Below are 26,245 nucleotides of genomic sequence, written 5' to 3' on the forward strand. Positions count from 1 at the left end.
ATACTGAGGGTTGTGTCAGAAAGGGCATCCGACGTAAAAGCTTGGCCAAAACAAACATGCGGATCAAACCTCTAAAGATGGAGGACACTGATTTGCTGTGGCGACCCCTTGAAGGGAAAAGCCGAAAGGAAAAGAAGAAGATCAGTGGTAATTGACAGCTTTCCCATTGCAGTCCTTTGCGTTCAGAGAGTATAAAATCTCTCAGGCTTGGAAATCAGAGCAAATCCCCAAGTTCTGTATACACGTGCATTAAAACTGTGACCATTTCCTCACGAAAGACAAACACACAACGGTCACCGATATCACTCGGGTCCAGCAGAAGTGATAAAAATGGACCAGTACTGAAAATGAGGGGGGGGGGATCTGCATTTGCTTTTTAAATTGTGCTCCAATAAAATGGAATGTTTGATTAATTCAATTTGAATGATGGTCCGGACAAAATGTGTCATAATCTGGTTGGTGACCAACTGGTGGCGCTGTCGGCCCCGCCTGCACCTGCACAGGTGCCGGTCGTTTCTAATCAGTCACACTCAAAAGGACACCTGGCACGACCATTCGGTGTCGGGTAATTGTTATATGTCATTGAATGCTGTTGAACACATTGTATGCTGTTGGATGCAATTGTATGCATTGTGTGCAGTGCATGTGTTTGTTTAATCTTGGCGGACTCTTAATCTTGGTTTTCTTTTGATACTTCGTATTTTTTCCATTCAGATGATTTTGATGTTTTACATTTTGTTCCTGCTGACTTTATTTTAATACAATTTCTCAAATACAACCTCCTGCTCCCTCTTGCCTGCTTTTTGGGATCCGCACCCGTCATCACCACCATGCAAACCGTTGACAAAATGATGGAATGATTCAGCTGTTGTGTCTCTGTGACTTTGCTTCTGGCTTTGTATCTTTCTATTTTGCACACTAACCAGAAGTCACAGTCCGGAGTTCCCTACACCAGGATTAGGATTTTCTGGATATGACAAAAAGGTCTCCATGGCCAATGTCTCAATCTTCCTGGAATCCATTAGTCTTCTGGTTATGGACATAGGTCCATCATCGTGAAGGGGCACCCAAGAAAACACATTCTCACTTGACAGAGTTTGAATTGACTTGGTGTAGAAACTCTGGAACGTGGACTTGATTCCCCTGACTTTCATGGTTGCAGCAAATAATAGAGATGTACATATATTGTTTGCGTGGCACACACAGACAGGCGCATTGAATCACGGTAGGGTTTCTTGAATCAGTATATTTGGCAAAGGTAACACTTAAAAGTCCAAATTCACTACTGAACATCTTTTACGTTACAAAAACCATGGAGGTGGCGGTTGGATGAAAAAGCAAGGAGAATTGGAGTGCAATCAGGAAACATGATACGGCACATGGCAACACATGCATAGTTTCCAGCTCATCAAGTGTTCTGAGCTTTATGGTGTGGACAAAGATATTAGTGACATATGCACAGCTTGTTGGACAGCCAGGTATGCTTCATTTACCACATTTTTATCGATGATATGCTTCATTGCTTTATGGGTGACTTCACATGCAAGATAATGTTTGATTTTTGCTACTTTTTTGTTCAAGGCTGGTGCTTGTAGGAGCAGGGCACAGAGGGAAAGGCAGAAGACAGTGATGGTACAGTACTTAATCTCCGTCATATCACAAAAGGGGTGAGGAGATGGTCAAGTGTTGCTATGCTGAAAAAAAAAACATCAGAAAATGAAGTATTTAGCACATGAGCAACCGGAGATACTGCGGGTCGTCAGACTAATTTCTGGCTCTCATCTGACAAAGTCTAAATAGTCAAAAGGTGAAAATAGGAAGAGAAGATAGCAGGAATTAAATACTGTACTGGATTGAGTGATGTTTGTTAAACAGGAAGATGCCAGTGGGAGCACCAGGTGGCCAGCCACAATTGTACACAGTTCTTGTGTCTTTTAACTTAAAATGTACTTTGTTTGTTTTTCTCACATCACGCTTTAGTAGACATATTGTATAAGATCCACTGAACTGCCATCGTGTCCCAAGCAACGATCAGGGAGGTGGCGCAGGATGAGGACACAAACATTCAAATGCTTCATATACCCAGGAAGGAGCAGATAGGCTCTCTTTTTCTCTCTCACTGACACACACACACACACACACACACACACACACACACACACACACACACACACACACACACACACACACACACACACACACACACACACACACACACACACACACACACACACAGACACACTTTCACATGATGGAAAAAAATACAAGGCCATAATGCTTTTCAACACAGTCAACAATAATACGATAATGTACAGGGAACTTATACATTAAAACCATATGGGAATCTTCAGCTATGATAAAAATAATACATGAGTCCATCAGAAGATCCTCTTAGCTTGCGCAGAGGAACAAAATATCCCGGCGGAAGCCACACGGGGTGCCTATGATGGCATCGTGGCAAGGAGGAGGTGTGAGTGATGAGATCTAAGTGGTGGTCCCCGCCACAAAAAAAAAGTGCCAAGGTTAGCAATTTCAAGTAAGGTGTGCTCTTTACACAGGGCAGGGAGAGGGGGGTGGAGTTTGGGAAGGAGGGCGTGTCCACTACTGACTTTTGCTATGATCAGTCGCATTTGTTGACGCATTTGCGGCCGTCTCACCGCGAGCCGATTTTGAAAGGAAGTCAACCCACTTGGCCTGTTGTTCGGCATCTTGAGCACTTAACAGCACCGTTTGAGGACTGTGACTGAGCCGGATCATGTGTTTGACTTCTGATCTTTCACCTGAGGACGGCGACGGCATCGTCACCTCAAAGCCGGACAGGGGCACAGCCCTCGCCCCCTTCAAGTCCTGCAGCGATAAGTGCAACACATTCAGCTCTAGTCAAAGACGGTGCGAAATTATCATTTTGTCTCTTTAGCTGCATGTGATCATAAATAGCTACATCAAACAAATCGCTGGCATAACGATGCAAACGTTTCCAAATAAAGCAGCGCTATTTTCATCGATTTCTGTGGGTGTGTTTGTGTAGGCATTAGGCCATACCTGCCCACTGCTCTGCAGATACAACAGCAGTGGTTCGGCCTTTGTCACTGCCACCCACATTTTGGTCCAACTCTTTCCTTTCTCCTGTACATGGAGGTGGCCACACAAGAGGCAGTTCTCCCCTGTCAATGATGCTTGCCTCTAAAACAGATGACAGATGATACCGCTTCAGTGCAAATACAGTAAAGCAACGACGCGTTAGGGGACAAGGCGGAATGTGGAAGACAGTAAGCTTCGCGTGATGTACTTGAATAGTAAGACAGCACATTTTGACTTGTATGTACAATTTTAGGTAAGACCCAATGGAAGATCAGGGTTTGAACTCTTGTCCTTGAAGAAGCTCAAGACTGAATGACAGCAGGTTTCACCGACTTCGTCAAGAGGGTGCAATATTAGGCACCCGGTTGAATGGAAAAGCACAATATCGGCAGGAAGACAGCAGAGTTGGCAGAAGAGATGTATTCTATGACCTCTGAGAGTTTTTGTTCTACAAATATTTACTGGAAAAAAATTGACTTAATTCTGTGTCATCTCAAAAATGGATACCCTGTTCATGTACATTTAAAGGAACATTTTGTACTTTTGGTTGTCTTTTTAGTGTGTTGAGGTATATTCAAATAGTTCCCCCTGTAAGTCATCTCAAGAATGGATACCCCGTTCATGTACATTTAAAGGAAAATTTTGTACTTTTGGTTGTCTTTTTAGTGTGTTGAGGTATATTCAAATAGTTCCCCCTGTAAGTAAAAAGACGTAATGATGTCACTAGACCATGGTAACGTGTAACGTGCACTGGGCAAACACTGTGATTTTCATTAAATTAAAGAAACTAAAGCGATCTAATCAGATGATACAGTACTCGTAATTGAAGTTGCAAATGACCTTGCTTCAAAATGACACTGTTTTGTACTTTGTTGCATGCTTGGAATATTTTGATCCTTTCTTTGTCGATATCATTAACATTTGCAGCTGTACATAATGTGTCCAGTGAGTGTATGATTCTCATACGGATGTGTGTGTGCGTGTCTGTGCATGCGTGCATGTATGTGTTTTATGGATTACTGTCTTGGTGTCCCACCTCAGGCACTCCTTTCCTCTTCTGTTCAACACCACTGAGATTTTCCAGACTTAGGCTGGCCTCAAAACACTCCGGGCACACTCGACTCGTTTTGTTGTCCAAGGTTTTTGAACACTTTGCACATATGGCCTGTGGGATGGATAGTTCTTTAATGATTGACTGTCTTTATTTCAAAGATGGAAACATAAACAAATGTTATTTGTAATAAACATATATTGATATATGATAACATATATTGATATAAATTACAAAATATCATCAATGAAACAGTCAAATTTAAGCGGCACTTTGTCACAGCCCATGCTACATTCACATCAAATTCCTCTACGCCAGATGCAAGCTAGCCACCATGCGAATATGGACCCGGAAAAATGACTTTCATTCGGATAGTTTTGCTGGATTTTTAGCAATCGTGAGGAACGCAAAACCAGTCACCATAAAGGTGAGTATTATCACACATGTATTTGAAAGAATACATTCAGAATGTTATTATATTGACATTTTTTTGAAATCACTTTTAAAAGACAGTTACAAAAAATATATATAATGTATATATACACGCACACACACACACACACACACACACGCACGCACGCACACACACACACACACACACACACACACACACACGCACGCACGCACGCACGCACATATATATATATATATATATATATATATATATATATATATATATATATATATATATATATATATATATATATATATAGTATATACAGTACTCACCCCCCCGCAGGATTTGCAGTGGTGTTTACGTTTTGTGAAATTGAAACTCTCGTTACATCCTTTACATGTCTGCTTCTCTTTATCTTTCTTTCTTGAACTCTTCTGCAAAAAAATCAAAAACAAAACAAAAGTGTCAAGAAGTGTACACGGTTCAGTACAACAAGAGATATGTTTACTCACCCTTTCATGTAGTCTTTCGCCATCCGAGTCGATGGACGTGTTGGACCAGGGACTCTGAAAATTTGAAAGCAAACGAGAGAATCAGAGGCTTATTTCTGCAGTTATGAATCCCTTCCACAAGATGTCAGTGTAAAGTCACAGAGGAAGACAGTTGTGTTTGGCCGTGAGTCACGTGCAACAGCTGAAAGTGGGTCAAAACAGATCCGTAGGAATGACTTTTGATTTGGGCTTTCCCTATTAAGGTCATGCGAGAGGTGTGGGAGACTAGCACATCTTAAATTGTGGTGTGTGTATGATACACGTTCAGATATGGAGAATTGTTCAAAAAGACTACTGGTTTGGCGCATTAATTCATTAATGAAACAATCAATTAAAGGACAACCGACGTCACTTTTTTGTTTTTTAACTGACACCAGAAAAACGTTTTATAGCATCTAAAATACCCAAAACATGCAGTATAATATTTGTAGTCAAATGCAAAACACCAATAAACATGACTTAAAGTGTCCAAAATCTGCAAAAAATTGAGCTGCGAATTGGGCATTTTCAGAAAGTCCCGCCCTCAGTTCGTGACGTCACGCCAAGACGTCTTGCATTGCTAGTGAATCAAAACAACGGATTTCGATTCGGAGAATATGCTTTCTTGTTACACATCCAGTTATGAATATGATTCAAATAGTTCTGAAGAGGAAAGCATACATGTTTGCAATCGATTAAATAATTTATTTGTGCCATTTTGAGGCAACATTGGGGGAAAATCTGTCACCCAAAAAAAGTGGCACAAAATGGCGACATCCTGTGGCCACCTCCGTTTACACAGGCTGATAAATTCCTTATATGGCGCTTGGACACCCTCTTCTGGCTTTCTGGCGGCTTTTGGGTGCAACACGAGGTCCCCAGACCAAACAAGTACAGCAAAATACATTGACGTGATGGAAGGACCGCTACAATGCGTCTTTTTCACAGTCAAGGGGGGTCCTTTAGTGACGTCACGTACGGACTCGTCACCAACTCAAAAACAAGACTTCCTGAATATTCAGCGCGAGTCTTAAAACGTAAAATATAGCTATATGCCGTGGAATCTTTGTAAAATACACTCAGTAGAAGTCATTTGAAGCCATTTTACAAATTATGGACACAACTTGTCCGAAGACGTCAGTTGTCCTTTAAATGTTTATGGTGGTCTTACCGGTGATTCTGGAGCGTGGTCATCTTCCCGCGAGAAGGAGCTGTTGAAGGCTTTATTGAAAGTCTCGCTGTTTTGCTTGTGTCGATCAATAGTGGCCTGGATGACCTGGGTGTAAACAGAGATTTGGAGTAGATGATAATAATAATAATAATAATAATAATAATAATAATAATAATAATAATAATAATACATTGAATTTTCAAGCGCCTTTCAAAACTCAAGGACACTTTACAGTCACGGGATGATGAACGCTCGTGCGGTGGGTTGCCTCTGGGTGGCGCAAGGGGGTAACGGGGCTAAAGACAGATGGGAAAAAGTTGTAGGCTCACTTGAAAGTGAGGCGCCCAGCGCTCACCGCACTAGAATGAAGGGTAGTGGCCGCCCCACGACGCTCCTTAACCGCGTTTTCAACATTTTTTGTGTGAAAAACGTTATTTTTTCAGACTATTTTTAATTTGTGTTGTATATGTTATGATTTATGAAAACAGTAAATCCTGCCAAATTTGCCCCAAAAAATAATTTGTCTCGAAGAGTTCAGGAGTTAATAATGCTTTTATCAATAAAAAAGACTGAAGAATACAAATGGAATCAGTTCTGCTGAGTTTTCATCAATGGTTATTTCATGATTTCCTGTGAAAGGATGCGCTCCTCTGACAACTCGAGGCTTCTCCAACCTCTCAGCTCACCTTCCCTCCTCCTTCTCACTTCTTGAGAAATAGTCATTGTCTGATGAACTGGCAGAGTTATATAAGTATTCAAGCTTCTGAGGAAAGGTTCATATTCACTATCATCCGTTGAACTAGGCGTTTGGGGTGTAACACGTGAAAATGCTACCAAAAAATGAATGCAAATGTAGATGTCGAAGCGAACTACACCGTTACGGAGACGTAAGTCTCGTAATAATGTCCTGGAAATCCCACTGCTCTACCCTATCGCGAGAATACTCATTTCACGCGTCGAATGGCTTAAAACGGCTGAAAATTAACAAGTATATACGTAAGTAGCTGGTTTATGAATATAAGGTGTTTGACAAGTATACTCGTTGCCGACTGAAAAAAAAGAATATTTTGCTAAACCGTGTGTACACATTTCTGTCGGGGAAGGGGTTCAACAATATTCAGGTGGGGGGGGGGGGTGCCCAGGAGGAGGATGATAGGCGACAGGGAAGGAGATCAACGAGATATGCCAGAGCTGCAATGAAGTACAGTCCACAGTTGGAACATGTTAATTTACCAAAATGTTGATTGCTGTTGGGAGTTTGGCGTGATGGTGGTGGGTTCTTTCTAGTGGTTTGGTTACCGTACCCCATTCAGCCATAACCTTCTCATGCACACACCCCTCCTCACAATTCAATTGAGTGTATGGTCCACTGTCTGTCAGCTTCCAGCTTTCACCCTCAACCCTCTTTGCAACGAGACCACCTCCTTTTCAAGGCCGCCAAACTCATAATCAGCTTTTCTCTTCTGTAACGAGCTAAATGAGCCATTAGAGAGGGGATTTAGAGGAGAATAGTGTAAGCCCCCAAGACTGTGTGGGTGGGCAGGAAATCTTTTGTGAGTCCATTCTCTAATTCAACTCAACTATCACAAGGGTCAGGTCTGACCCCCATTTTCCCGGCAATATGCTCAGTCACCCCTGCGGCGTCACACGGAGATTGCTCAATAGCATGCACCATCATGTTGCTCTATTTGTTCACACACATTTTCCTCCCTAAACTTTTCCGCCAATGTTCCATCAGAGTAACGCCATATTCTAGCGGCACTCTTTTTTTGAGGTGTCAAAATTGCTTGGTACCCCAAAAAGATTTGTGTTGCTTTTACACAAATGTCTGTTATCCTTACCTGAATCCAGTCTTCTTTCTCCTCAGCTGTCCTATGGGAAAAAAATCACCATGTTTTTCATTACTTTTGGCTTTTTCTGTATGTAATGTTGCTTTCTTTTTATACTTTATGGTGTGATAAGATCAAGCTATGCATTTTTGCATCCTGGATTGGATGCCAGCCTTAGTAGGGCAATAATAATAATAATACATTGTATTCATAAGTGCCTTTCAAAACTTTCAAGGTCACTTTACAGTCACAATCAACCATTAACACTCACATTCAAATGGGATGAAGCTGAATTACCCACTGATTAAAACTGTGAATCATATCAAATCTTAGTGACTTTCCCACTGAGTTTTCCAATTATTTTATTTTTTGACAACAACTGATAGTATACATGATAATTCTTTGAATGTTTATGTGCCGTCTGGGTGTTTTTACCTGGCTTGAAGTTCAAGTGAACGTTGTTTGCCAATAATGGCAAATGTATGAGGAAGATTCTGCTTCACAGTCTCCTGCAACTGAGGAAATAACAAGGCATAATGATTTACAATCATGAAATGTAACTAATTCACTGCCATTCACTAATTTATTCAGGAATTGAAAATATGACGTAGAGCGCCATTCCCGAATTGGTTCAGGTTTGTTTTTTCTTGCTTGGGTGCCAATGAAGTGCTTGGCCAGACCTCTGGCAATGCTTTTCCCTTCCTGAAGGGGGCGGTATTCCCCTTTTATTCCATGTTATCGCTTTGATCCAGCTTCAGCTGTTGTTAAAGCGCTATGTAAACCAATATATATGTATTGCATTGTATTTTGGACCGCCACCTTCATTTCAAGCTCATATAACTCCAGGTCCATATACTTTAGGAATAAACTATTTTTCTGATGAAAGAAGAGAGTCTAAGCATGCATTGGATGTTAATGTAGTCCTAAAACTCAATAACTCTGTAGTCCTAAATCTCAATATCCTGTGGATCCTGGAATTCGAGTGACAATGACAATAACCCTGGGACATTGTTGCACGTCTGGAGTGAGTGAGTTAAATACATCATCTTGAGTCGCAAAAAAAAAAAAAAAAAGTACCTCCATGCCAGCAATGTCAATTCTCTCCCGAACGCTGAACTTCTGCCCGATCAGTCGGAGTTTAGGCACACAGTATAGCACCATGTTGTTAAACTGAGAGAGGGAGAAGGAAAAACAATGAAGTTGTGGCACTTATCTGTGAAAATCCAATCTCGTTGTCTGTTATTTCCTTCTCACCAAGTAGAGGTATCTGTCCTGTGCTGTTCCATTTTTGGCTGACATCTTTTTGATATGTCCTTCCTTGATAAGCTCATTGGCTGGGTTCACAATGTCCTCCTCCCCTCCCAGCCTCTCATAAACCTCAAGGAGTTTGTGCATCTTCTCCTGAAAACATAAGACAGAGCAGGAATGTGATCCACACCACAAGATGGCGCTGTTTTATCAGAACAGCCATTCATCGCTTTGCTGGCCATGCAAACAGCAGGTATTATATTTCTTGATCGATCATTTGACCACATTTGGCGGTTTCAGGGAAGTAAGAGATACAAGTCAGACCGATGAAAGTGATGAAAGGGTTGGGTGTCACACAAAGCCAGTCAGACATTTGCACACTGTGAAACTTGAAGCAGGAAACAGCAACTTCCTATCTGAACCAACTCAGCGCGTTCACTCCCTCAGACCAACCCTTGCAGCAATAATTCAGCATCAGCAGTGCGTCATACGAGTGTTGTCATGCATAGAGTTCAATGACACGATATTCGGCAGATTTTTGTTGAGTCTCACCATTTTCTTGATTGCTGCGTTGGAGTGATTAGCCGCAGTAGATATTAACTGCAGTGCCTCTGTCGAAAGAAAAATATGTGACCATGAAATTTCAAAATCGCAAAAACGATACTATTTGGATAGTCAGACATGTACATGGTCATTCTTAACCGTGAGGGAAAGTCCTCTGAAAGTTGCGAGCAACACCAGTGTGATAAATGACAGTGGAATGTGGAGTGGATGAGTGAAACCCTATAAACCAAACAAAGGGTTGAACTGAAGGCTTTTGTAATCGGAGATTGCGATGCTGGAGCATTTGAAGTATGATCTGACCTTTCCAGAACCACAGTGCTACACCTAATCTCAAAGAAAGACTCCCTACATTGTGTTATTGTGACTGAGACAGACAGCAAAGTTAGTGATGAGTGTTTTGCTGCTCTCACTTTCTGCATCTTTTCGGTCAAGAGCATCATCGGGCAGTTTCTTCAGGTAGTCTTTGAGCAAGAGCTCATAGCGGGGAATCCTCTGGACCGGTTCCAGCATGTGGTGTTGCAATGTCAAGTTGCCGCAAACGTCCTGTTTCTGCTCATAGCAGCGTGAAAAACAAACAAACTGTCAACAGACATATTAGGAAAATATTCATATACAAAGCAAAGCGGACTTTGAAGTGACGTTGACACAATTGGTTTTCACTTGTGGAAGTGTTTGTGTTGATTAGTTTGAGCTTGTCACATTATTTCGACAACTGTTGTAGAAAAAAAGTTTACAGTATATACAATTAAATTCACCCCGGACTGCTAAAAACTGAGCACTGAATTTTGTATCGGCTTAGTTTTTTTCCAAATCCTCCAGTAGTGGATGCACAAGAGTACCAAATTAACTCATTCACTGCCATTCACACATTTATTCGGGAATTGAAAATATTTTGTTTTCTCTTGCTTGGGTGCCGATAAAGCGCTGGCCAGATCTCTGGCAATGTTTGTTCCCTTCCACAAGGGGGGAGCATTTCCCTTTTCTACATGTTAGCGCTTTGTTCCAGCTTCAGATGTTATTAAAGCGCTATATAAATCAATATGTATGTATTGCATTATATTTTGGACAGCTGCCTTCATTTCAAGCACATATAACTTCAGACCCATATAATTTACGAATCAGCTCTATTTTTTTGGATGAAAGATGAGAGTCTAAGGTTTCTTACGATGCATTGAATGTTTATGTAGTCCTAAAACTCAATATTCTGTGGGTTCTGGAATTCAAGTGACAATGTCAAAAACCCTGTGCCATGATCTGGTTGGCGACCAATGGGTGGCGCTGTCGGCCCCGCCTGCACCTGCACAGGTGCTGGTCGCCCCGATCAGTGGCAGACTGCCACGTTCGGATTGGCGACCAACGGGTAGCGCTGTCAGCCCTGCCTGCTGCCTCGCAGGTGCTGGTCGTTCCAATCAGTGGCAGCCAAATGGACTCCCGGCACGACCATTCGGTGTCGGGTCATTGTATGCAATTGTATGCATTGTGTATGCATTGCATGCTGTGCATGTGTTTGTTTCATCTTGGCAGACTTTTACTCTTGGTTTTTCCTTTGATACTTTGTATTTTTCTGTTCAAATGATTTTAACGTTTTAGATTTTGTTCCTGTTGACTTTATTTTAATACAATTTCTCAAATCCAACCTGATGCTCCCTCCTGCCTGCTTTTTGGGGTCCACAACTGCTATCACCACCTTGCAAACGTGACACCCTGGCACTGGAGTGGACACATTTTTGCACATGTCTGGCAGTGAATGAGTTAAGTGTATGGGCGGTGTAAATATAATTGCCGGAAGAGCTGGGTCGATCACTATGAGCCGTTGCTTTGAAGATTTATAATTTGACCAACCGGGCCTAGTTCAAAAGGAGGACCTGCCTCTCTAGAGGCGCCTCCCTGCAGTGTTTTCATCTTTTCAAATGATTTTAGATCATTTGAACAAGCATTGTAGGATCCAATATTCAGACGGATGTTCCCCACTAGGCATACATTGCAGCTTTGTCATCATGAAAGGTGGATGCTCCCATCTGGGGCCCCTTCCCTAGATTTCTCAACCCCCCGCCCCCTCATGGGTTAAGGTCAAGGGATGTCGTGAAGCTCTTTGAGACTGTTTGTGATTAAATAAATGTGACATGACATGAATTCCAAATAAATGGGATTGTAAGACACGATCACATTACTGTAAGTTGGGACCAGTCAGTCAAAAGGAAATAAAGTTCCTTGGCCTTGTACCAAAAATGAAGGACTGTTCGAAATGCCAGAGTAATGAAACATGGAAAAATAGCACCATGCTCACTCAACACAACTCACACAAATACAAACCTGTATATTTTGAACGACACCCTTAAACTGCGAAGACCGTTGTGTCCAGGTGTTGACCAGATCCATTGCTCGGTCAAAGTTTTTCACATACTCGCCATACATCTTCATGAAAGGTGCCAGTTTCTGAAGGATGTCTCCAATACGAGGGTTGGAATTCCTGTGTGTGTGAAAAACATCACTTCAAGGTTGATTGAAAGTAACTGAAACCATTATGAAGACTAGTTGTGTATTAAAGCATTTCAGGAGACTGACCAATTGTAGTTTCAGTTCCAGTTTCAACACTGTGACAATGTAGAACCTTTGACAAGAGTCTAACAGAAAATGCTAATTGATCACCACAGTCTCTCGAACGCAGCGCGGATCCTTCCTCACCATTCTCCAGTGATGCGTGCCTTGAGCTCTGGGAGCAGGAACTTGTCATGAAAGCAGTAGATGGAGGAGATGTTTGAGAAGATCCCTGTAATGACATCCTGAGGGATTCCGGCTTCTGTGAGTTTTGTGCAAAATACCTGCCAAGAAAACATGTGCATAAAATACTGTCATTTTATTTTGGTTAATAAAGTGGAAAAAAGCGACGGAGGTCTGGCCCGTTCCACGAAAATATTTTTGTCATTTCCCTAAATAAGATTACACTTGATGACAACACATTTTTATGAGGGATGGGACGCGATAAAAGAAGGCAAAAGGTTGTTGTTACTAAACTGGATACATGTGTCAAATGATTCCAGAGTACCAGTATTCTTCTGTAAACAATGTAAAATGTCACCGTAGTGACTAATAGCAGACTGTCAAAACATTTTGAAGCAAAATATTGTGACAATGCAACGAAATTGAATTTGAGTGACCGAAACCGGAATTTTTATGTCTGTTATCACAACATTTGTGAACATAAACCTTTGTACAGCAAAATTTTGACAAGATGCATGAAAAAATCTCACCAATATGACACACCCAAAATCTATGGTTGCCATGACAATAACAAACACCATTTCAACAAGCCCGGTTTTCATTGATTCAGACATATTTAATTATTAAAATGATCAAACATTCAAAAACATGATGTACTCAACTATATTGCGCAAAATACAGTGTCATTGTTTTAAAATTTGCCTTGGAATTTCTCTGCGGTAATTAATTACATGCGGAACCTTTTGTTAGAGCCAGAGGCAAAGTCATGGATGGGCACAAACATTTCCATGGATACCAATCAATGTCACATGAACGCGGTGTGACAACAACAGGAGATTCTCTGTTTCATGTGAAATGAGAGCACTGGGATCACTCCAAGAGGCCAAAATGTTTTGTGCGAAAACAGACTTTTCAAGGCACTGGTAGATGACCACCACGCAAACCACTGGACTACATTGGAATTCCAATTTCCATCGCAGTGAAACGAGGAGATAAACGTAGTAAAAAAGGCAAATTTACATCAAAATCATCCTTTTCACACAACATTTGTTTTCAAAAGGTGAAGTCATTCTTGTTAAAATAATAACTTGCACACAAACAAGTTATCTCTTAGCATGTGTCACTTTCGGCACCATCTTAGATTGTTTTAATGAGCTTTGTAATTATAAATCCTGCGGACATTTTCAGAGACACACACTTTTAATCTGACATTAATCCAGAGATTTACACATTTTGTATAAATGGCAGCGCACACACCTTTGTTCTAAATCTGCTTGGATTGTAGGTAACCATTTTGCATCTATCTCACGCATGCAAAACAGAGTTTGCCATAAGTGCGCTTACACAGATTCATTCGGTCCACAGAGTAACACTGCTTTTTCTAGACCACAGAACACTTACTTAATCCGGCTCAGCCCTGATCTCAATCACTCAAACCGCTGGCACACTGTAAATTGAAATTTGGACCCAAATAGTCCAGCGTGCTTACAAAAGCGACAGTTGGCAAGACGTCGTATGACTCCCATGTGGTTACCTGGTCGAGGAGGTCGAGCCTCTTGACGTAGGCCTCTTCAGTGTGGAGAAGTTCTTTGGCAATGTTCAGCAACCTTTGCGCTTCTGAGCACTGAGGGCCACATATCACATACACAGCAAGTCAGTACAACCAAATGGAGTGGTGGATGCTGCACCACACAGCAAGAAATGGAGCCCAAAGACACAACAAGGACATGAACAAAGATCAGTTGTAGAAAGCTTTAGACTGGTCAGATGACCAAGCTTCAACCACGCGTAAACTGCAATTCTATAATGTCCTAAAACATTGTACCAACCAAATGAGCTGTGTGGCGAAAACCTGGAAAACTCACTCAAAAGAAGAGCAATGCCAAAGTTTGGTAATGTCAATGAGTCACATGCTTGTTTTGCAGTCATTGCAAGCGTATCAATTGCAACTTCATAGGACATCAGCACTCATCTAGATTACGCCTGGCTGTTCCAATACTTTTGCTAACTGAAGGATGTGGCCTTTAATTATGGTTTGTCATCTTTTAAATTATGTACGAGTTGCTGATGGGAATAAAAAAATGCAACCTTGGTCTAGTATCATATTCATCTTCTAATTTTCAATTTGAATCTGGAGACCGAGGGACTTGTAAAGATTTGGCAGGAACTCATGTTTTCCAGAAAAGTCTGGATTTGTCTTTGACTGAAGTTGATCAGATAAATCAATCAAATTGAACAAAAAATAAAATAATTAGCCTATGTTGCCTATAGGTGCCAAACTATATCTGCCACATCCAGTAAGAAGAAGCGAGGATAAAGGATATGAATGGTCGATGTTTTCCACGATCAATGGTGCGGCTGAAGGACAAGGGAAAAGTGAAACGATCTTAAATGCGGGGAGCCTTTTATCCGGCATCCGACGCAAGCTCCTGTTACCGCTTTCAAGCAGGTATTCATCTCTTTTTGTAATTGCAGAGCCACTTTTAGAGTCAAGTTGAGCACTTGTGGCTGCCGATGTGAGGTTTCCTTAAGGAGTATTCTTACCAGGCTGAGTTAATAGCAGTTTCGCTCGAGGAGGAAAGATGATTCAAAGGTGCCATGAAAATTCTTTGGAATGGCCATTTGCACAAGATCTTTTGACGTTGAGCCCAGTCAAGGTGTTTTGTCAATGTTGCCTCGTTCTCATATCGCTGACAGGATTTTATATACATAAAGCTCACTTGTAAACAGATGACACGGCTTTACGAGTAGCGATCTCGCTGAATACGAGTTGACTTGGGAGATGATACATGAAACCAAACGCAACAATGCTTTTCTCATATGCAGCTCAATTTCTACCTTTGATTGTATTTAGGCTTGCAAATTAATAATTTAACATTGTTTTGTTTGACATTCCTTTAAAAATAAATACATCAATAAATAAGCAAATAAATGAATGAATGAATGAATGAGTGTGTAAATAAATAGAGATGGCTAGCTAGCTACAAATAAATACATAATCAAATAAATGAATGAACAAATGAGTGAATGAACAAATAAATAAATAGAGCTAGACAGCTGGACAGACAGACGGACGGACGGATATATATATATATATAGATAGATAGTATAGTGTACTTTACTTTTAAACTCGTTTCAAGTAATTTTGTAAAGTTACTATTTCCAGGTTACTTGCCAATGCGGCAGAAGCATCTACAGTACATACTCACTTTTTGTGCATCTGTCAGATACCCGGTTTGTGTGTCTGTGAGAGAGTTGATCTCTCCACCGCTGCCTTCATCCAAATCGCTGTCCTCATCCTGAGTTGAATCCCGTTTGCGGCTTAGTGTAACACAGCAAGAAACACTCTCAGTTTCTGTGACACTGTCATAATGATCCTCCTCATCGATGGCGTCCTCGTTAGGGAACACCTCGCCTTCAGCAGCGCATGACGGGCTGTCAATACCGCTGTCCCGATTAGGAATTTTGATCTGCTCCGAAGAGTCTGGATTGTCAAGAAACCCGTGAGAGGACTCTTGATCCCGCTCCCTTTCGTCAAGGCAGTCATCGCCGTGGTTTATGTCCATCTCCACATCCAATGGGGTGTCATCGGAGCCGTCCATGAGCATAGATGCCAGGCGGGACAATTCGGGCACATCGTCAGTTTCTTCAGAGGCGCAGGGTGCGAATTTGTTTAAAGTGGCGGACTCTCCTGCTATCTTTGCTGTGGTGTCCTGGTCACAGGAGGAAGTGATGTCACACGCAGTGTCCATTCTAAGACACAGGTGCAGCTGGGAGCGGGGGAGCGCCCCCAAGATGGGGACCCTGGGAAGAAACGAAAGCAATGACTGCACACCGGACAGTGAGGCTGAAAAGCACATTGACGGCGGAACAAATTGAGGTGTGCTTTTTAAGATCTCACAGCTATGAAAGACGGTCAAGTAATGTTGTTACCTTGTATTTTCAAACCTCTCGATGAGCAGGCCCACTTTCTGGATTTCCCTCTGTGGCTGCGCTCCCACTGCAGGGGGCACAATACCAGGCTTGGGTTTTGGCGGTGGCGTTGGAAGTGGCCTGCAGGGTGCCGGCGGGATCCTCTTGGGCTTTTTGTCTTGCCCGAGAGCCAGTAGGTGTAACGGTTTAGGGGGCACTGGAGGAGCACATGTCCAGAAAAGTTGTCAAGCGTGTGCCATGTAGAAATCCAAGGGAGAAAACCTCCATTGCCATCTATCTGTGAGATTTAAGCCTGCCTAGTCCTCACTTGAAAATAAAACAACAGCATCAGAGTAAAAAAATAAATAAATAGCAATGCTGAACTACTTCAGCTTTCTGCTGACTTCCTTATTTCGCACAGGATACCGAGATGCGTGTGCACGTGAGCCACCACAGTTCCTGTCTGTATGTTTCAAAAAGATGCATAGACAGTTGTGGATTATCTGAAGTATGCACACGGCACTCATGCTTTCCTGCATGATAAGTGTCAATCTTTTCCAAAATAGCTGATACGTTTGTGTTGACAATGAGCTTCCGCTGTGACTGTCTGTCTTATTTCCCTCGATGAGTTTCTCCGAAGATAAATGGCACAGTCTGTCAAAAACCGCATCACTGAAGTAGGACAAACCTAAAATTATGGATGCCAAATATAGCACATTAAAATTCTATTATTTCCTTCCAAATATAAACTGAAGCGTACTTTTTTAAACAATATTTATTAATTTGAAGCAATATTTTGATGGAATCTTATAATTTGTAACATGACTAATGAGATAACAGTTCTAGTCAATAAAATAGAAATAAATAGTTCACTGTGCCGCTGTAGTACTCCATGCTTAATATGTGCCATTGTAGTAGTCCATGCTTTCTCTAATGCTGACCATAGTTTTAAAATGTATTCACATTTTATGGATGAAATTATTCCAGAGCAATTACTTCACGTTTCTGATTGTAACGGTCAGTTGTTAACCAAAGGACAATTTTGAGTGTGCAATCAGCCTGCCACACATATTTTTGGAATGCGGGACGAACCCGGAGGACCCGGGATACATGCAAACGAGAACATGTAAACTGCACATAGGAAGGCCGCAGCTAGAATCGAACTCTGCACCTCTGCACTATGAGGCCGACAGGCTAACCAGTTAACCCCCGGACCACAGGTCTAAAACAACTACACGGAAATGGCGAGCAGGATTAACGGCGGCTGCAATCATGCTGGGCCGTTACCTTGAGGTTTCTGTGCAGCTGGCGGTCTGGGGGAGCTGGATGGCTGTGGCCGCGGCTTGATGGCAGGCTTCTCGTGACATGATGCTCTTTTTAGCAGAGACGGAGAACACAGGTAATTCGTTGAGCCATTCTGGAACTGGGTGGAGGCGCAAGGGAGGTCTGAGGAGAACAAACATGAAGAAAGATGATATTGACGGGGTCGTTCTTGAAAGACGCATGCAGTATTCGTGAATTAAAAACACTGGCACATGGATTTGCGGGGGGGGGGGGGGGGGGTACTGAAAGCACGTGACCTTGAGTTGACTATGTGTTCTCTGGATTATGTTGAGTGGGGAGGCCGAGTCACCACATCGATTGGCCCAAGCAGCCTTAGGCAGCCGACTGAGCTGCACATATCTGATTGACAATATTTAATCTTCTCGGGAATGTGTGAACTGAGAGTGTTGGACGGCCAAATACATTTTCAACTTGAAAATTCAAGTCGACATGCTACCCATTCGACTACCTGGCCTGTGCAAGTTTTATTTTCCCCAAATATCTTGTCTTTGTAGTTTAGGGAGCTGTCAATGATCTGCAATATATTCTCTGTTTTACACAATATCCCAACTTGATGAAAATTGTACATCGAGTTTGGTGTGACGTGGTGGTCTGCAGATCAGCAAAAAAATAGCACTGACAACATGGTAAATTAGCCTCCAGTTAATACAAGCATTCACATCTAGAAACAATACCAAAATGGCACAGGGAAACGCCTTATTTTATGTCTTTTCCAAGATGCTCCAGGCTGCAGGAGAGAATTCTCTCGGTAATTAGTCCCATTACGCCTTCGACGCCATGTGGCACGCTATAGGCTTCCCACCATTTTTGCTCCATGGCATCATAAGAAGCATCTCAGGAGAGAATGATGTTATCGCTAAGCCCTCACACTCATATTAATGACTCCCCAAAAACATGCTTTGGGCTCGAACCAGACATTATTAGCACACTGTTAATCAGATGCCACAAATTGATTGAGTCAGAGCAGAAGACCTTTAAGTAGGTCAAAAAGCATGTTTCTCCTCTTAAGTAAGACAACGGTCATGTTTCTCCTCTAAACAACTGACAAACCAAGAAGTCTGTGACTGAGGGTATACAGGGGTCGCGGCTAGGAAAAAAAATAAGCATGAGAGATGGTGGCATTGGGCCTGGTACCAATGGCGCCTGAGCGTAGCCAAGCAACAGGAATGAAAATCTGGCCCTCATTTCAAGGACCAAATCAGAAACATGAGAAGAGAGAAGCGTGAAGCAGCTGATGTTTTCCCAAATTAAGTTGCTTTAGTGGCACAGTGATAAAATATTCAAAGGTCTGAGTTTGCTCTGGCTTTCCCATATCAGAATCAGAATCAGAATCATCTTTATTGCCAAGTATGTAGAACACACAAGGAATTTGTTTCCAGTAGAACACGCTGCACCAGTATCGTTGTCAAAAAAACTGCTAAGTGGCACTATACAGTTCCATTTTGGCTACTGTTGAAAGAGTTCAAAGAGTTAATGGCTTGGGGGAAGAAGCTTTTTAAATGTCTGCTGGATTTGGTGCGCATGGATCGGTAGCGCCTGCCTGAGGGGAGTAGCTGGAAAAGGTGGTGGGCAGGGTGCGGAGGGTCCAGTAGGATTTTCCGCGCCCTAGTTTGGATTCTTGCAGTGTGCAAGTCCTCGAGAGTGGGTAGGGCGGTGCCAATGATTTTTTCCGCCGTCCTAACTGTCCGTTGAAGTCGGATTTTGTCCATTTTTGTGGCGGCCCCGAACCAAACGGTGATGGAAGAACACACCATATTCCCATATTGAAAAACATGTATGTTAATTGGATTGTAGATGATAGACTTGTCCTTCTCCATCAGCTGTAGAAAATATTTTACGATTCTACGACTGATCTATAAATCACTCAACGGTTTGGATCCAGATTAAAATTCTTGAATAAAAGCTGAGATCTGTAGACTTGGATCCACTCGTGGAGACCAGTGTTCAAAGTAAACATCCACAACAAAAAGCTCACGGCCAGACGTCCTTCACAGGTCATTCTGGCATTAACAAACACACACACTTGTCCTGTCTCAGCCATGTGTATGCAGGCATGTGCATTTTCCTGCCAAACCTGATGGAAGTTCCCCCGCCCAGGGAAGAAATGATATGTGAGTGTGCCCAGACAACATAAAGCCACCTTTTCAAAAGGCCCAGGAAACAGAGACGTTACAGTCGACATCGAGACTCTCCCTCCCCACGTTAACAAACAGCAGCTATGACTGACACTGCATATGTGTCAATCTAGAGGGATTTTCGAACAGGCATTCAAATGAAGAAACAGGAAGGTCTCATTAATATACTCAGCTCAGCCCGTTATTGAGAGCAGGATGAATGGGACAATTAGGTAGGAATTAGACACCAGAGAACCATTATTGGCACAGAAATCTAATGGCTTCACGTCACCATGACAACCACTCGCTGCTCCAAATGTAGAAGCAGCATTTCCTCACGGCAAATTAATTTGCTGAAACAATAGCTGATAACGGTTAACAATAGAGCTGTCATCTCACTTGTTTTATGTTGTGGTTGTGATGTAAGACCTGTCTCTTGTCACTTTAACGCAAGAGACCTGAGAGACAATGAATGACTGACAGTGATTGACAGCTGTTTATGCATTTTCAAATGTTTCTCGTGCGTGAACCAATATTGATTCTTAACACTTCAGAACGTTCGTCGGGACAACACTGAAAAAAATATATTGTGCTGAACTGAAACCAATGAAATTCATCTCCAAATACATCTCCATACAAGTTCATACATACATTTAAATACATCTCCAGTTTAATTTACTTAAAAAACTAAACCAAAAAAAGATCCCATACATATTGAGAAAGAAATTCTGTACTACATTGTCCTGTATTCATTGTTTTCATTGAGCTGGAGGCACCCTGACGGGAGTGACTTGCCCGCCAAGGATCCTGAGTGAAGATCATCATTAAAATGCTTGTTCTGACATGGGAGTTCAAAGGAGTATTGAGGAATGAACAGGAATAGACAGAAAATGCTAGTTTTGCCTTGCCCAATACACATCAATACAGTGATACCTCGGCTTAACAACTTCATTGGTTCCCAGGCAAAAAAAAATCGTCTGCCAAACATTTATTTCCCATCATTAAAAATGAGAATAATCCATTCCTAGGTCCCCATAAAACATAATTTTCTACTAAATAAGCCTTAAGACTATATAAAATATACCTTATTTTATGTATTTTATGTATAATAAATGTCCTATTGTATTGTAATTAAAGAAATAAACTGTACTGCATCAAAAAAGTCGTTTTATCTACCTTTGTGATGGTTGTTGATGTAGTTGCCTCTTGATGATATCCGAGTGAAGTGTGGTCTGAGTGTACAAACCACATAATAATAATAATAATAATAATAATAATAATAATAATAAAAAATAATAATAAATAATAATAATAATAATAATAATAATAATAATAATAATAATAATAATAATAGTGCTTTCTACTATCTTTGTGACTGCTTTACTATGATAGTTGTCCGTGTTAAGAATTTGTTACAGCTTCAACTGTTGTTAAGAGCTATATAAATAAATGTATTGTATTATAATAATAATAATACAGTAATTAAAAATAATAATAATATAATTATTATTAACCCCAACTTCTCACAAGAAACTAATCAAAATCGGCGGGATTTCAATTTTTTGTTCATTCTTTTGTTATTTTTCTCCCAAACACAACAAATATTTGGATCCAAAGAATTTCTGTTCATGTGACCACCTGACGAGATAAAACTGAATAAATTCAAACAATTGTATTTGTGTATATATAATGTCAAATTCCTTATTTATTTGTTTATTTATTTTGTGGGATTCCAGAAATGACGGGGCTGATTCACCGTCCCACTTTCAGAGCCATCATAAATGTCACTATTTATCACCAAGTCAAATGTCAAAATACAGGATATTGCACCCGGCCGCTGACATCCTCCTGTCATAATGACGAGCGTGCAAAGTAGATGAGAGCCATATCATTCCAAATATATGAAGCTCTGAGGCAGTCTTGGTGTTGACCTTTTTTTGCACCATACTCGTTGCACTTTGATAATGTGAACAAGACCCAGGCAGAGACACGTACGGCGAGGCACAAATCTCACTGCTTGTCAGTCACTGTCAACCCTTGGGCAATCCCCTAAGTGTCAATTATCACCCATCATCCCAACAGTACCTTCCTGCTGCCCTAGTTGCGTTTAGAAGACATATTAGAGACATTCAGTTGTGTTTCTGCTTAAAATCACTCAGCTCGAGCAACATATGATGGGCTCACTGTATAAGTTTCAAGATAATGTATAGCAATTCGATGGTTAGGAAACATGGTATGATATAAAAATGAACAGAGATGCTGTGGGACACAAAAATAAATAAGTCATACCACTTAGTGAAAGGGTGCCAAACCAGCAAACAAACAAGCAGATTAACTAATAGTTCTGTCTGCTTTCGCTTCCAATAGTGTAAGGAGGAGGTAGCTACAAATTTAAAGCCCGGTAATAGAATGTTGCCGATATAAATACTGAAGTTGTATGAGACCACAGGATGTTTAGTATGTAGAAAGGGATTATGGCTTTATTTTCAAACTGTCATATGACCATAAATACAGTAATATATAAATACAGTAAATGTTAGAAATGTCACATGATCTTTATTTGTTAATCTTGTAGGGCCGTCGAGATCACGGACTGGAACGAAACACGGCTTCAGGTAAGCATAAATCCCATCTTGCTTGCTTGTGAATGAACTTGAGTTATTTCCAATGGACAGCAGGAGAAAAAAATTGTTGCAAGAATAAATATGGTGATGTTTTCTGGAGAACATCGTTTTGAATAATTTTTACAAGCGTCTATAAATTAAGTGGATTGATTCGCGTGTTCAAATAGGCATTGTGTAAATAAATAAACCAGTGGTGAGAGTCTACTTATTTTTGCATATTTCACCTTGCAAGTCTTCACGTGTGCATTGCAACAAAAATGGCCTCGATTGAATGGAATCCTTTATCCAAAAAAGGTGTGGATAATGTGCCTGCTTCTGACAAAAATGAGACGATTGCAATATTGACATCAATAGCAATACACCACAATTTGCAGTGAGTGGATCCAAACTACATTCATGCCATTTAGTCACTTTTTAATAATTTGTACTCATTCATGGCCATTTAGTCTGGAGACACAATCATCTTCCTTTTATTTTACAAATTAAAAGCACCACATTATTATGAAGACGCAAAAATCCATAAATGAATTTAACCGAATTAAGGACATGACATTCTCACCGGATAGGCAAATAATCCATTCCTATGGGGCATTGCCGCCCCAGCCGTATCACGCTGACACGGCTCAAATTAAGAGTTGCGAAAATGACAAAATCAGCAGATTCGATTCTCACTCTGGCAACACCGGTGATCTGTATTTATTAATCTCGTAGGGCAGTCGAGGGGACAGACTGGAACGAAATATGCCTTCATGCAAGCATATAATAAATCCTATCTTGCTTGCAGCATCTTAGCTGTTGCTCTTTGATAAAGCAGATGAGTAAGCAATAACAGCCATCGACAATTGGGTCAAGAAGTTTTTTTCCCCTCCCTCGACTGTCCTTGATGCCTGTGCGGTAAATAGACGCCGGAATGGGTTGTGACACACTCACAGACCTGAGATCTTTTTTCAGCAGCATGACTCAAGGCACGTACGAATCAGCAGCCACATGCAGCACGTGTCACGAGGACCAGTCAGACTTTACAGTAACTATGTCAATGGCGGACCGTATGGACATACAATCACAAGATTTGGCACTTTGCCGCAACATCGACAGATGGGCTACCAAGAGAAGCAAGTTTCCGTTTTGCTCCGTACGCAATTAAACACAGTAGCCCAAAGCACTACTGGAAAGGAGGCAAACGCACATTAGCAATTAGGGCAGACAAACAAGAGAACAAGGGGCCGTTGAAAAGACTGTTCAACTGTCCCAGAAATGACTGAAGCCTAATGTAAGCCCCCACTCCAATTGGTGATTCTATGCAGAATCCAGGCCTGAAGGTGAGTTTGGAGACAGTGCTTTCAGTCAAAGCGTTTTATTCAATAACATACCTAACATACCTACATTCTACTATCCCCCCAGCTTGGTAAAAAAATACTCCAGCCAATAGCGGTGAGGTCTTAATAAACACAGCTCTGCTCCGTGAGTCATCAGCATCCAAAGCCTAAAATAGCACTTTCAACATAAATTACAATCATCAACTCACGGACCCCTAAGAAGGGTAGATGACAATGCAGATAATAAAAGTAGAATCTCCGGAAGGTCTCTGAAGCCTAAATATGTAGTGGTGAGTTTTTTCCCATGTTTTGATCGAAATACTTCTATCACTGTATTGGAAAACACGAGTCGAAGGCTAAACATGTGTTTGACGACCCGATCAATAATTTGACCATTTGCATGTTGGAGTAATTGGAAGGCAACAACTGATTGCATGCATGAAAAGCACTCACACGCAAAAACACTTACATTGTTTTGTCATGAAGGCTCATGGCCAAAGCTCAGTTGCTAAATAAGCCGTGTGATTTCTACACAACTTTTCATATGATCAGCAAGAACCACTGCGACCACAGCGGATAGTGTAAGCACCGCCAATCAAAAACACAACCAACAGAGTGAAAACACTTCCCGGACAAGCAAAAAACATTTCTCATTGCCACTGAATCACACATTTGCAAAAGGTGTTCAAGCACTTCCTGCTGCTATGGTTTTACATTAATCGCTTCAAGCTGACGTCCGGTGCAGTGCCTTGAACGAGGCCTAACATAAAAGTAGATCACATTGACAATTATGTAGCTTTCTTTTGGCCAAATACAAAGCAATCATTTCAAAATATGAAGCCACACCACTGCAGCCATGCTATGTGCTGGCACTGGGGTGAGAGGAAGTGCCTACTGCACCACTTCGGATCTGTTCCAAGCAGGATAGGTGTCAGCATGTAGAAGGGAGCGCCTGTCAGCCCGCTGACAGCCAAAGTGTCCCTGTGCACAGGAGCCCAGCCCAGCACAGGTCAATGTGTTGTGTCCACATGACCCAAAAAAGCGTGTCGTCATGACCGGGACTGGGCGGCTAAGGAAGAGGAGAATAAGGGTGAGCAACTGAAAGGTGGTGAGTATCGGCCTCTTGTCACTGCTCATTCGTGTTGATGGAACAAAAGATTGCCGTTTACCCATTGGATCTCTTTTGATGACGTTTGACTGCCAGAAGGCTGCATCAGCAATCTCATTTCATGAACACAACTGGTCCACTTATGGAATGTGTCTTAAATGAGGCATTAAAGCACATAAAAGACACATTTGGAAGAATATTCTAGCATGGAGCCTTGAATTGTTAAACTATACATGATAAAGGAGCCCACACCAATCGGTGCATAAGAAGAGTGTTATAGAATCCAGGTGAACACTAGACGGACTAATAAAGGATTTGATTTCCTGCCTAATGGCGCCAAGATTTTTCCCTGCAGCAGAACGACACGGTAGCCCGCCGAGTGCCACGAGTGGACTCACATCGTTGAAGGTTGTCAGGGAGAACTACTGTAACATTCTGGACATGCTGGAGTTTTGTGGAGTGAAGCGTAGTCGGTTAACAAATCTTTCCTCTTGGTGTCCCCATGTGACACGGTAGCAAATGAAATTATTTCAAATTGTATCTGACACAGGATTGGCAAAGGAACTAGTAGCTAAGATCATCCTCTCCTTAAAGCACAGTCACAATGTCATCCGAAATTTGAAGTTTATGAGATCAGGACAGTATTTATTTGTTCAAGGACTTCTCAGCGGGGGCTCCGCGAGACCTCAAGAGATAAGTCCTAAAGAGATAAGTCTCCAAATAATGAACCCACAAGATTAGCATGATTTCATTCCAAACTCAAATGGAGTACTTAGTCACTTCAGTTCAGTTCTTTTGAACATTTATCCATTCAGGAAATGGCGTTTGGGACCAGATTCTCTTCTGCAATGCCAACCTAGCTCCAGTCAAAAATCTTGCTGTGAGATGCAGAGAGCCACGCATCAAAAGATATGAGAAAAAAAGACAACTGGCAGTCCAAAGAAGAGATTACAAGGAACAGTTTTCTCTCTCGCGAATTCACCATGTATGGAAGTTGTTCGGGCTGTTGCAAGCAACTTCGCGTGTCCACAGGTACCAAGATTCCATTTTACAAGGGTGTAATAAAGTTCCCCCCTGAAGGGAATGCATCAACAAGGGACTCGCTGGTCAAACATCCCCAAAGCAGGATATATGCTTTAAAACAGTCTGGAAGGTTGCACACATACAGTAATAGCCATGAAAAAACATTTCACAACAATGCATTCACATTTTGTCTTTGTCCACCAGGGAAAAAC

The 26,245-nt window shown here is 41.5% G+C and overlaps 1 protein-coding gene across 2 annotated transcripts in view; it reads right to left on the reverse strand.

Moving 5' to 3' along the window:
* Positions 1–1,215: 1,215 nt before the first annotated feature.
* fgd (faciogenital dysplasia) overlaps positions 1,216–26,245 on the reverse strand; it is a 45,069-nt gene continuing 20,039 nt past the window's right edge. The window contains exons 2-20 of one of the 2 annotated variants that reach the window (XM_088994314.1): positions 17,792–17,950; positions 16,526–16,721; positions 15,802–16,396; positions 14,127–14,216; positions 12,557–12,693; positions 12,185–12,341; positions 10,282–10,420; positions 9,860–9,918; positions 9,314–9,460; positions 9,137–9,229; positions 8,495–8,574; positions 8,072–8,102; positions 6,231–6,335; positions 5,042–5,095; positions 4,862–4,963; positions 4,118–4,246; positions 3,043–3,183; positions 2,610–2,847; positions 1,216–2,484 (exon numbers count right to left, since the gene is read on the reverse strand). In XM_088994314.1, coding sequence (XP_088850440.1) covers positions 2,348–2,484; positions 2,610–2,847; positions 3,043–3,183; positions 4,118–4,246; positions 4,862–4,963; positions 5,042–5,095; positions 6,231–6,335; positions 8,072–8,102; positions 8,495–8,574; positions 9,137–9,229; positions 9,314–9,460; positions 9,860–9,918; positions 10,282–10,420; positions 12,185–12,341; positions 12,557–12,693; positions 14,127–14,216; positions 15,802–16,396; positions 16,526–16,721; positions 17,792–17,950 — 2,789 coding nt within the window. In that variant the 3' untranslated portion in view covers positions 1,216–2,347. Of the gene's footprint in view, positions 2,848–3,042; positions 3,184–4,117; positions 4,247–4,861; positions 4,964–5,041; positions 5,096–6,230; positions 6,336–8,071; positions 8,103–8,494; positions 8,575–9,136; positions 9,230–9,313; positions 9,461–9,859; positions 9,919–10,281; positions 10,421–12,184; positions 12,342–12,556; positions 12,694–14,126; positions 14,217–15,801; positions 16,397–16,525; positions 16,722–17,791; positions 17,951–26,245 lie in introns of both variants that reach the window. The other variant, XM_088994322.1, reaches the window with a different exon arrangement.

Source organism: Hippocampus bargibanti, linkage group LG01, assembly GCF_051943395.1.
Source record: "Hippocampus bargibanti isolate YZ-2025 linkage group LG01, ASM5194339v1, whole genome shotgun sequence".
Classification (NCBI taxonomy): domain Eukaryota; kingdom Metazoa; phylum Chordata; class Actinopteri; order Syngnathiformes; family Syngnathidae; genus Hippocampus; species Hippocampus bargibanti.